This window comes from Nothobranchius furzeri, chromosome 7, assembly GCF_043380555.1.
Source record: "Nothobranchius furzeri strain GRZ-AD chromosome 7, NfurGRZ-RIMD1, whole genome shotgun sequence".
Taxonomy (NCBI): Eukaryota; Metazoa; Chordata; class Actinopteri; order Cyprinodontiformes; family Nothobranchiidae; genus Nothobranchius; species Nothobranchius furzeri.
Genome location: NC_091747.1, coordinates 29,136,979 through 29,149,941, shown reverse-complemented (window position 1 = coordinate 29,149,941; position 12,963 = coordinate 29,136,979). Strand labels below are relative to the sequence as shown.

The window sequence follows — 12,963 nt, the reverse complement described above, 5'->3', positions numbered from 1 at the left end:
CTGGCAGAACTGTGAAGAGAAAGACAACGGATATAAATCCACGCGTCGTTTCATTCATGAACACCTTCTCTGCATTTGACTGGCAAAACAGCTAACTTAAGGTGAGGTTCTGATACTGGTCACTACATCTATGAAGATGGGTTTGGTCTTTATTTGTCAAAAGTAGCGTAAACATATGGAGCCCATAAGGGGACATGAGCAACAAAAATCTTGTGCGTACCAGTAATTTTCTCGTGCGCACAATTTAATAACTTGTGCGTAAGAGATACTTTATCATCAGCTAATAAAAGTTAAAAGCCAGATGTTTTTGTCAAAAATTGGAATAGACTTTAATCATGAGTTTTTGTAAGATCCACATCCCTGCTGGCTATATTATTAGAATTATTCTCACAATCTATGACCTAATGCTTGGATGTGACCAGAGGGCTCATGCTGTAGGCTATGTGCGTTTGTAACAGATCATAGTCTTGGATTTGGAACTACAAAAACAAAGAAAAACGCTGAAATGAGGAAAAGCTGGCCAGAGAAATGGAACGTGCAACATTCCTTGGCACCCCTGGCTACTTTATGCAAAGAAACTTCATCTTCATTCATCACTACAGTTAATGGCATGCTACACTTGTAACGGGGTTGGGCGATTTGTATAATTTTTCCAACCTTCAATTGTCAGTCCAATAACTGACGATAGACGATACATTCGCAGATGTGTCTCTGAGCAACATAATCATGCACCGATTGAACTGCGAACAAAAAAGAAGCCCAATCATGGATATTTTAAATGGAAGCACAGTGCATAGATGTTTGATGGAAGAGAAATTTATATTCTTCCTACTTATTGTTTAATTTTGAATCTGGTCAAGTGTACGTCACAACGGTTGTTATAAACACGTTTATAGTGTTATAAAGAAGCCTCATCTTTGTTTCCTTGTGGCGCACACCATTGTGGTATTTTATTTTACTTAAATATTTTCTTGTTTTAACATAGGCGTTTGCACCTGGGTGCATTAGTGACTTAGCAGGACAAAATGAAGGGAGTGAAGCATCCTGTCAGAGACATTGAGGATCTTTGTGTCTCTGGGAGGAAGCGGAGCCACAAGTGAGCCTCGTGAGGAGAATGACGAACCTTATTGCAAAGCCAAATGCTACGGCTTTTTACATTACATTAGTGGTTATTTTGGTCTTGATAATGTCGACAATAATATCGTTTATTGTCAATAATTTGTTGAACAGCATTCCAGGTCAAGATGAACCTTAAATTAAATGAACCATGCAAGGAGAAATTCTTGGGGAAAAGATTTTTATTTTCACACAGGGATTAAGGATGGGTGCCGAATAGAGTTGGCTATCGATTCAAATTTCAAGAGTCGATTTGATTAAGATTCTCAAGATTTAGAACCGATTATTGCAATTCAGTTCAATTTTCTATATCCATTCAGGTCAGTGAACTCTTCTTCTTTTTTTTTTTGCTGTTACCTGACTATGTAGTTGTGCAGTATATTAAAATAGTAACATTCAACAACAAACTAATGAAATATTAGCAGTTTAAAATGGCTGTAAGGCCCAATCTCTCTCTCTCAGAATGTAACTTTTCACAAACAAGCTGTCTGAATCAGCAAACTGAACCAGGAACAGCCAACAGAAGATGTAAGATGTACACACAAATGCATCAATGGAACACAAACCTAGGGCATTATGAACAATAAGAAAGTAAGAATCCATCCAAAAGCTATGTGCACACACACACACATACACACACACACACACACACACACACACACACATACACACTTACACACACACACACACACAAACACACTTATTTTTTGATTTTTATACGGTCCTCACTAAACACAAATGCTTTTTAACCATATTTGTCAGATATATTTTTTGGCTTGAACAGCTTCAGGGTTGACCTTCCCTTAAATGTAATCATTTGGTCCAAGAAAATGTCCATGTCTGGACCACAGATGGCTGGGATACGTGGAATATTCATTTGTGTTGCACCCCTTGACTTCCATTGACTTCACATTCCCTCTTCATCTGTCTTAATTAGCTGAGTTTTTTATTGTGATTGTTTTATTTTCAGGATGTTGCTGTGGAGCAGCCCTACAGAACTGATGGACTGGGTGAGGGACCCTAAGAGGCAAGGAGTCTGTACCAAGAGTACAAATTTTTTTTTACATCGCGGTATGGAAAAATAGTGTTTTTTGTTGACATGTCAATGCCACTGTTTTGACAGTTTTAAGGTTATTGAGGTTCGTAATATTGCAATATGTTCACAACATGTTCTAGAAACACAATGGTGATCATGTATCATTATTTATCTGGATACTTCTATCCATTGTTTTAAGTAGTTTTTGTGTTCTTTGAATACACAAATGTTCACAGCATGTATACAAAAATGTTGACATGTTATTGCCTGTTTTTATAGATATGGCTATGGCTAGTTGTATTGTAATGTGTGTACAACATGTTCTAAGAACTTAATGATGATTATACTTTTTTGCCAATGTTATCTGTGGATATTTATATCCATTGTTATAGAAATAAATGGGCAAATGTAACTTTTGTTGTCCTAATTTATTTAGTAAGATACAGCATAACATAAATCAAAAGAACACCTGCAATATTTTAACTTTAAAAGACAGTAATGCAATTTTTACTATACAGTTAAAGTACTATTTTTTAGCCAAAAATACTAAACTTGGAATTTACTGTTATTTCATTTATAGTTAAAACACCAATGGTGTAATCACAAGCGCAGCAATTGAAAAATTAAATTTATTTTACAGTGAAACATGGTAGCAAAATTAGTTAATTTATAATTGCAGTAATCCTACTGTAAAAAGGGAAATTCATGCAGTGTTTTGAAGTACGGTTACAATAACAGTACTTTTACATAAACAGTAAAGCACTGTGTGTAGTTACAATTAATTTTGCAGTTATCCCAATATTACTGTAATATAAACAGTAATATATAAAATTTACTGTGTTAGATTTTGAAGTTAAAATAATGTATACTATAACAAAACATACAGTAATTGTTAGTTACTGTGTTCAGTTCTTTAGTTACAATACTGTATTTTTTTACAATAACTTGCTGGTTTATTACTGTGAATTTTACAGTGTTTGTTATTTAATTTTCATAGTTACAATCACGTTACTGTAATATATACAGTGATACACAATATTTACTCTTTTTAATTTTACAGTAAGTCACTGCCATAACACATACAGTAAGTGTTAATTACAGTGTTCAGTTCTACAGCTACAATACTGTATTTTTTTTACAATAACTTACTTGTCAATTGCTGCCGGTTAATTACTGTGAATTTCACAGTTGGCTTGTTATTTACTTTTACAGTTACAACAATGGTACTGTAATATAAAAACCAGTACATGATATTTACTGTGTTATATTTTACAGTAAATAAATAATACTGTAATAGTACATACAGTAAATGTTAGTTACTGTGTTCTGTTCTACAGCTACAACACTGTAATTATTTTTACAATAAACTTACTTGTCAATTGCTGCCGGTTAATTACTGTGAATTTCACAGTTTGTTCGTTACAGTGTGTGGTTGGCACTAAATGCACTGTGATTTATTATCGTGTGACTGTTCAGTTAAACAATGTTGATTTTATATTTTCTCATCAGGTTGATGCAGTGATAGCTTGCTCTAGTTGTATTGTTGTGTGTCCCTTTTTTGCAGGTCTAGAAGCAGACCCCCTGTTCATCATTGATTGTTTATTACTGTGTCTAATCAGCACAACTCCCTCTCGATAGAGGCCAACGACTCATCAGGGGTAGAGAGAAGGGGTACTCAGAGTAGTTTCTGCTCATGAAGTACCAACAGACAGCTACAGCTTATAAGCTTGACTCCCCATATTCCAGTTAGAAGTGACAAAGCTCCTCGGATGAGAAGCGAAACATCTTCAAGAAACCAAAGAATTCCAGTTGCCTGTGCACTGTGATTTATTATCGTGTGACTGTTCAGTTAAACAATGTTGATTATATATTTCTTCATCAAGTTGACGCAGTGATAGTTTGATCTTGTTGTATTGTTGTTGTGTCCCTTTTTTTTTGTTTGATTTTTTTTGTTGTTTTTTCTTCTCTTTCTGCAGGTCTAGAAGCAGACTCTTGTTCATTATTGTTTATTTTTGTGGGACTCCCCCCCCCCCCACACACACACACACTTTTGTCTCTTCCTTTCACTTTCACCTTCATTAGAACTGTTTATAAAAGTATGCGCGCACTTTAACTACATGAAGGTTTCAACAGCAGAAACCACCAAAGATTTTCTATGAATTTATAGGGTCCACATTTTAAAGTCTAAAATGACCAGAAGGAAGCTGCCAGCTCACATCCTACAAATAAATCCCAAAATGCATCATTTATCATCAGGAATCAGTTCCTACCTCTCAGCAGGTGTATGACAGTGTTTCCAAGGTTGACAGTGACTGACTTGGTACAGGTGACACCAGTACTCCCACAAGGCACATTCTCAGCTGTAACACTGAACAACCCACTGGTCTCCCTTACCAGCACATACTGGCAGTCACCCAGGAAAGAATAAGTGCGACCGTCAAATGTCACATAATGAGGATCACCGGTTGCAACACATAATCCAGCACAGAGAGACTGGGTGCAATGCCAGCGACGCTCTTTACACACACTGCAGAAAGGAACAGAATCTGCTTAGAAACAATGAAATAATTAAGAAACACAAAGGAAGTCTGTGTATCACCATGTGTTGCAGTCTTTAGTGATGGTTTCATTTCTGTAATAAACTCGACCATTATGGTGACATGGGCACTCGTCTGGAGGAATGCAGCGATCAACCTAGACGTGAAAAGACAAAATGTGCAGTAGTCAGCATGATTAAAAACTGGGAGATGATCCCACTAATGCCAGTAATAACATGGGTCATCAGGCTCTGCAGAAGCCTTTTAATTTGACTAAAAGCAAGTGGATTGGATTTTATTTATTTATTTAACCAGGAAGGTCCCATTGAGATTAAATACTTATTTTCAAGGGAGTCCTCGCCAAGAGACAGCAGAAGTTAGTTACAAACGTTTCAGTTACACAGACATGTCTTGTACTAGATTACAGAAGGCAGTTATGACACAGGAATCCGTCTCAAGGGCTCTCAGTCTGGTTTTAAATGTAGTCAAGGAGATAAACCGAGTTAATTTCTGGTTTTCCTGCAGGCTGTTCCATGCAGAACGAGCGGAGTGAACGAAAGCTCTTTAGCCCAGTTCGGTGCGAGGAAACGGAACACAGAGTAACAGCTGATCGTTTGACGCAAACTTTGAGAATTTCCACTTCTCTGTGAGTGTAATGATTCATACTCCTCATATTCTGCCTGTCATGTTGGTTGCCCTTTCTGCACTAATCAGCATCATTTAGTTCACCTGAGTTCTTCCTGATTACCTCATGGAGCACACCTGTTCTTTCCTCTATTTAAACCCTCAGTGATCACTGCTTCTATTCCAGATTGTCTGTAGCCTTTTGTTCCAGCAATTCATTGTTCTGATCTACCAAACCCTGTACTATGTTCACGTCCCTGGATTGTCTCTGCCTAGCCCTTAAAGGTTTTGACTGCTTCTCTGACCTCTGGATCCTGTTCTGAACCACGGCTTCTGATTCTAGTCTGCTCTTCCTGTTAAGTATACCTGCTTCTGCCTCTCTGTTAATGACCTTTGCCTGTTTCTGAACCCTGCCTATGGATTGAGTATTATTCATTGTGGACAAAAACATTTGTCTGTGTCACAGAAGAGACATATTCACAGACAGAAGAGGAGGGAAAGTTTTTCTGTCAAAGGAACATCCTGGGAACTCTCTAACCAAGCCATCGTTCCCCCCGTCTCTGCCTCTGCAACATTTCCCCTCTACTGACCCCTCCAACAGAGCTTAGCTGCAGAAACCCAGCTCATACCCAAATCTTTACTCCTTTAATAAAGTATCTTTTTTTATATATTTAACTCCCGTGTGTGGCTAAATTCCAGGTCTCCAATAAACTCTTTACAGAGAGAGATTAGGTTAATGGTGTATGTGGGTAGTAATCCAAGCATGGCCTCATAAATTAAGGTGTACCAATGTCCCAACCTCCTGGTGGACAAAGAAGGCCATCCCACTGGGGAATACAAATCATCATGATGGGTCAGTGGTCTACAGTTAGTAATAAACCTCAGTGAGGCAAGAAAACCACATCAGTCTTACCAAAACACTGTGCTGAGGCATTCATGTACAAAAGGTCTCCACAATCCAGAATAGAGCTCTGGACGTCACGTGACTCTCAGAGAGTAGACGCGTCGTTGGCAGGCAACAAAGGTAAACAAAATGAATGGGATCGGCTTGGATTTTACTCCGGAGTTTACTTCACACTTTAAAACTGAAGAAACCATTTTATATAGTTAGAAATTAAATAGACTAAACATCTCTGCCCCTTACCATGCCCCTGGGATACTTTTTAAAACACCAGAAGCTGTCGGAGCGGACCTCTTACTGGATTTGAGATACCCTGACATTTATAATTTCCTAGTACAAAACAAATAACAGAGATTTACATGCAAGAAGTTAAAATAGAGTGCTGTGCTGTTTGAATGTATAAACTGAACGCCAAGAGAAATCACCAGTCTGATTTTTTCCGTGATTAAAATAAATATGTCAGGCAGGAGCGTCTCAGGATCTGTCTGAGATCCGTCTCGGTGAGACAGATAATAGCAATCCAAAGTGTTTTTATGTGTGATCTGACAATTGATCAACCATTGCTAAAAATTAAATACAGCTTAGCCGGTTAACTGCTGTGATCATAAGACACGTAAACTGCAGCACGCAGAAATCACGAGGCAACGTTTTACGTGATGTTTACTTGTTGTCAATAAGACAGAAAAAGCCACGCCAAAATAAGTTTAGCAAGCCCACTAAGAATCGTAATAAAAGGTCCTGGGTTCAATTCCCGGACGAGCCCCCACGTTATTACGTCCCCGGCTCTCTAGGAGTGATGAGGAAGAGGGAGTAATAAAAGAAGTGTGCGGGTGAAATAATAAAGTGCTGTGTTGATAAAACAGAAGGTTTTATTACAAAAAGGGTGCACAGAAGGGTATTTACAACAACAATATTTATACATATATATGTGTGTGTGTGTGTGTGTGTGTGTGTGTGTGTGTGTATATATATATATATATATATATATATATATATATATATATATATATATATATATATATATATATATACATACATACATACACAAAGCTAACAGGACTATATACAAAGGGGAGAATGGAAAACGCCACCCCAGCAGGGGGTGGGGATAAAACAACCGAGAATAATAACAGCCTTCCTGATAGGCAGGAAAGCTCTGGGAGATCCAAAGTCAAAGTCAAATACGTTCCGAAGTCTAGAAGCCAAATTGTCAAATCCTAAATATTCAAAATCCAAAATCCGAAAGAGTGTGTAAACCGAAGACTAGCAAGCGAAACGAGTTTTACCAAAAGCACACGAGGAGAAGACAATAGTACAAACTCAAAGAGTCTACACTACCCTGGACCTTCTCATTGAATGGGAGAAGAGGCGAGCCTTTTAACTAAGTGACCAGGTGATGACTATTAGAGAACAGCTGCACAGGAAACCGGATGGGGAGGGAGCTGTGGGGGCCATCTAGTGGCGAGCGTACGTAACACATTTAAAATAAATACCATATACAGTTGATGAAACGTTGGTTTAAGTACCTGATATATAGTGGTCGCTGCATAAGCGAAAACCTATACTCTTGGGATCCCACAGCTTCATTTTAGCCTAGAGGCTAGCGCGTTTCATTGCGATGATCCAAAGTTTGCTGCGTTCCGGATCTTGGGTAATCCTGTAGAAGGCTCTTCCCTCATATCGTCTGTTCTGGTATCCTGGGGCACAACAGGAATCTACCATTTTTCCCATTTGAGTTTTCTGACAATAACAAAGAGCCTGGCTGCGGGCTACTGCCTGCCAAGATGGCGCCGTTCGATTTGAACTGTTGCATGCCGGGAGAAGTGACGTCAACTCCTGGAGCTCTATAGACGGTAATGTTGCAGTAACTTGCCGTTTTGTTGCCTCAAAGGAAAATACAGTTTATTTAGAAAAAAGAAACCCAGTCTGAGTTTGAGTTTCTTCACAAGAGTATCTATACGGGGCTTGAAGGAGATGGAGCCATCGAGCCAGATACCAAGGTGTTTGTATGTGTGAACCACCTCCATGATGTTTCCCTAAAGAGTGTTCACTGAGGGCATCCTTAGAGGTCTGTTTTAGAGTTAGAAAACAACATCAGCTTAGTCTTGTCAGCTCTGAGGAAAAATTTTAACTGCAGAAGTATTTGTTGGACCTCATTAAAAGCTTTCTGTAAAAATTTAACAGCTTTAGTGGGGTGGTGGGGTGTTCCAAAATAGTAAATTATTGTGTCATCAGTGTAAATGTACAAATTAGCATCCAACACATTTTGTCCTATAGTCATCAATGGCAGTGAATGAGTTAATGACAAAGTCGTCATTTTAAATCCAACCCTTCACTGCCAATGACGACTAAAGTCACCATTTGCATGTTTTTACAGTGTGGACATCGGAACAAGCCCGTGCTCCGTGAGAACAAACATCTCAGCTCCAAAGCCGATCTTCATCCGCATACGTCACACATCACTTGATCAGGAAGCAGAAAATCCATGTGTTCAAAAATTGTTTTGGGCCGCTGCTGTAAAAAAAGTGAGGCGCGAACCGGAAAAGCTTCTGCCGATCACAATTCGACAACAGATTATGAAAGAACGGATAATGCTAGAAACGCATGGATTCTTCCTGATGTAAGAGGTGAGTCTCTGCTTTGTTTTGGTTGTTTTGGTGTCGACATCATTCTAGTGCTCAACGTTCTGTGACTCTTCAAAAAACAGTAAAAACGGTGAGAAACACTAGCAGCGAAGGGCTTTACCGATCAAGAAACACTGGCAGCGAAGGGCTTTACCGATCAGGAAACGGCTGGCAGCTAATGAGTTCATATACATAATGAACAAGAGGGGTCCCAAGACTGAACCCTGTGGTACTCCCTTGTGGACACGCAAAAATTCAGAGGACAGCCCATCACATTTAATGCATTGAGTTCTGTCCTTCAAGTAGTCTGTGAACCAATAACTGAAAACATGTCTTATATTCTATTTTCTTCAAAATAGCCAACCTTTGTTCTGATTACTTCTTTGCACACTCTTGGCATTTTCTCAATGAGCTTCATGAAGTAGTCCTTCAAGACTGTTGGAAACCCATTTCAGTTGACTACCTCTTGAAACTTTGGAAAGTTTAATCTGTTATCTGGTGGAGAATTCCAACTTGATGTCAAAGACTTGGCTCGCTCCTAATGCTGTTGTAATTCCCTTGGAATATTTTATCTGAGTCACAAACGTTTAAAGGAGCATGGGGCAGGATGAATAAACGAAACTCATTAGCGATGCGCTCGGCGCTGTGAGTAACTGCAGCCCGGCACGAGAGCGCGCACAAACTCTTCACTAGAAAAAAAAAAAGTTACAGTGATGTACGGCCAGAGCGAGGCTCGAACAAGGCACCATGTCGAGCGATGAAGTAAGTAACATAGTTACTTTAGTCTAATATTTGTATAATTCCATGACAACATTAGCATTTTAATTTAGCCATGACACTCGTGATGTAAAGCAATGTCTCCTTCCTATGAAATATTCATAAGCCAGTTTTGTGACTGGCGAGCAAGACAGTAACATGATGCTACTTTATCAGCATAAGGCTTTGTGGCTGCAGGTGATTTCTGATGTTTTTAGACAAATTACAGTTATTATTTTGCACTAAGCTTACTAACAAGCTAATGTTATTGTTTATACATCATGTAAGAACATCCAATTTCAAGTCACTGACATCATTTGTGATACCAATTTCATTACAGGACAGGCATCACAACAATGTAAATAAGAACATAAATATCAATGTTTAGTTCAAAAAATGCATCAAAATAAAATCATAATATCAACAAGACCTACAGGGTAATAGTCATTTTTCCATTACTGTCATTGATTTTCAGGAATTCACATTGGAAGGAGTGATGGAAGACAGTTCAGATGGAGTGTGCCCGAGCCTGCCACAGACTTTGATGTGTCGTGGGAAAGTTTGAGACCAGGGGCTAAAGGAAAGGGGAGAGGAAAAGGTCGCTCCGAGGGTCGGGGAAGGACACGCTCAAGGGGTGAGGGCAGCAGGTTGAGGTCCAGAGCTCCTTCAAAAGGACCAGGGCGCAGGGGTAGGCAGCGAACAGCTTTCAGAGAAGAGGACCGAGACCGGCTTGCACAGCTGAGAGCTGCCAGTATAGCTGAGATGCAGGTTGGTTGTAGCCATTTGTGTAAAAAAACAAAATAAAATAATAGATGCCAAAAACTAAAACATCACTCACTGGAGATATGAATCTAGTCATGTAAACATATGCTCTTTAATTCCTAGACAGCTTTACAACACCTGAGCCAGGAGGAGAGAGATTATATTCTTGAGAGTGGTGACCCGTCTTCCAGGGGTGATGCTGGATATCCTGGAGTTTCAGCAAGAGACGCCAGGACACCATCTTCCTGACTGAGGGCACCCTAACCCAAAAATCCTAACTGTTTATCTACAACTACAGTAGTTCCAAAACAGCACAATACCTCAAAATAACTTTAGCTGAAGACAGCATTTTCACCCAAAAATAAACAAACAGTTTGTGCAATATATTTATTTTTATTTATGTATAAAAACAGTTCTGTTATTTGCATTTGTACATAGTATTTTTTCTTAATTTCTAATAAATCTGTGTGCATGAAAGAAGTCATTCCTGTCTTTTGATGCTTCACGTAGCTGGGGCCTTTATGGAGAGAGAACAGCAGCATTAGATCATACATAGATTACATGAGAATGCAGTTCTGGAAACTCTCCAGTTCTGAAGTTGACCTGTAAAAAAAACAAAAGCTACAACTTTATAGATTATTAGGAATCACACTTTTGATTGCCTTTTCACCCACAATTGTCATTTCTATATGTAAATTGTCAGCTTTGATGTTGACACTTTAGCTTTTTTGCTTATGAAAATGTTATTAATATACCTAAAGGTCAGATTGGTGACATCATTCAACCAGCGTCTGTTGAACATGATTCGTTGAAGAGCCTCGTGTGGTGGAGATCATGGCACCATGAGCTCTTTATCACTGGTCGTTGCATCAAGTGGTCCATGGTCACATTTGCCACGGGTCCATTCATGCTTCCCTGTGACATGGTGAAGCACACCCACCCACATGTCCTAACAGAAAAAATAAGTTTTATTTGAAAACTTTACATGTGACAGAAGCGCTCACCAACAGAAACACGAGAGCTGGCACTATTATGAAAAGAAAGGTAATTATGTCAATGTGCATTGTTGTCTTGTTGTCCAAAAGATGTCACAATACTTACATTAAACATATCACAATGTTGTGCTTTCTGGCAAATGTACCAAAACTGGTTGAAGATGTCCTTCAGCCACACAAGTAGGATGGAAATTCCCTTTAGGATCCCAGCCTGTGAACAAGGATAAAACAACAATTCCATCTTTTAGTTCTTTTTAAAACATAGAAGGGTTTTATTTACCTGCAACGTTTTGTTTGCGGCTGCAAACTTCGTCAGCCTGACAAAGTTTTCATAACAGTTCTATTCTGTTATGAAAACAATAAATAAAAGTAGAATTATTATATTGTTTTAAGACTTCAGAGTTTAAAAAAACAGTGTAGATAAGAATAGGGCTGGGCAATATGGCCTCAAATCTATATTGCGATATAATCTGAAGCATGTGCAGTAACGATATATATTGCGATATATTTTTTCATCTGTTTATAGATGTCAAATCGACATGCTTTTAGATATCCTCATGTGGCAAATATATGCCACTTGAGGCATATAGGCCTCCTCCTCTGCCCACTCCATGCTTGCAGTCACCGCCATTCTGTTGTCCCATTGTCAGCAGGGTGCACATCTTAGTGACGTCATGTGTTATCACAATATCGCCGTATTGCGATATAGCCAAAAACTATCATTACCCAATTTTATATCATTTTTACCTTATATCGTTTATATTGCCCACCCCTAGATAAGAAGACACTGCAACTCACACACTGTTGAGTAAGTTGTTTGCTTGGTCCTCATCAATCTGGACTGCATCCGTAGCTAGATCCATGGATTTGAAACTACAGACAACACAATAATATTTGTTGTACGTAAAGATAAATACTGGAACTTACCTGAAATGGTACTGATTCTAAAGAGATAAATGTGGAGCCTAATACATCTGTCATTAATTATTTCTGCAAATAACAACAATCTGCTGTGAAATGACACTTCACAACATAAATAAATATATATAATGACCTATATTTGCTTATCTATTGTGTTTTTATCTTTTTTGCACAGCAGTAATTTCCTGCGTATATGGCAAGACTTCTCATGAAAAAATTTACCTTTCTTCAAAAGGATCCAAATCTAGGTCATCAGCGCCTCAACACCAGCCATTAGAAAATCTTCCCTGTAAAGATAATGTCAGAAGTGTTTGGTGGCGTGATGTTAGTTCTGAACCAAGTGTGGATATGCAAGGTGTACTTTAATGTATGAAATATCATAGCACAAAAACGTGAATATTTGTTTTACAGAAAAGATACTAACCCCTCAGACACAGGTTCAGTTGGAGATAATCGATGCAACATTTTAGCTGCTGTTCTCCCTGAATTGCAGTTTCAGGAGCCTGCTTCTTCCGGTAGCTGGAAAACTTTAGGTTACTATCGTAACCCCGGTTCTCTGAGTAACATGAGTGAGATGTCTCACTATGGGATACGCCCCTCCGCGGATTCCTCAGAAGCACTTATCTCAATACGCCAATCCTGATTGGCCAGTGACCGTGACATACGCGTCCCCCTGCTACTATAAGTAGCA

General features: G+C 38.8%; 1 protein-coding gene and 1 long non-coding RNA gene across 2 annotated transcripts in view; both read right to left on the bottom strand.

The window, feature by feature from the left end:
* Positions 1-12,963, bottom strand: part of sspo (SCO-spondin) — a 603,219-nt gene that overhangs the window by 464,182 nt on the left and 126,074 nt on the right. Inside the window, 2 exon segments of the mRNA XM_054751251.2 lie at positions 4,423-4,679; positions 4,752-4,846. Of these exon segments, the coding sequence (XP_054607226.2) occupies positions 4,423-4,679; positions 4,752-4,846 (352 nt within the window).
* Positions 11,022-12,877, bottom strand: LOC129167130 (uncharacterized). Its single transcript, XR_011521145.1, has 5 exons — positions 12,697-12,877; positions 12,495-12,559; positions 12,150-12,224; positions 11,458-11,562; positions 11,022-11,305 (listed from the first exon to the last, which is right to left on the bottom strand). It is a non-coding gene; the product is annotated as an uncharacterized lncRNA (long non-coding RNA).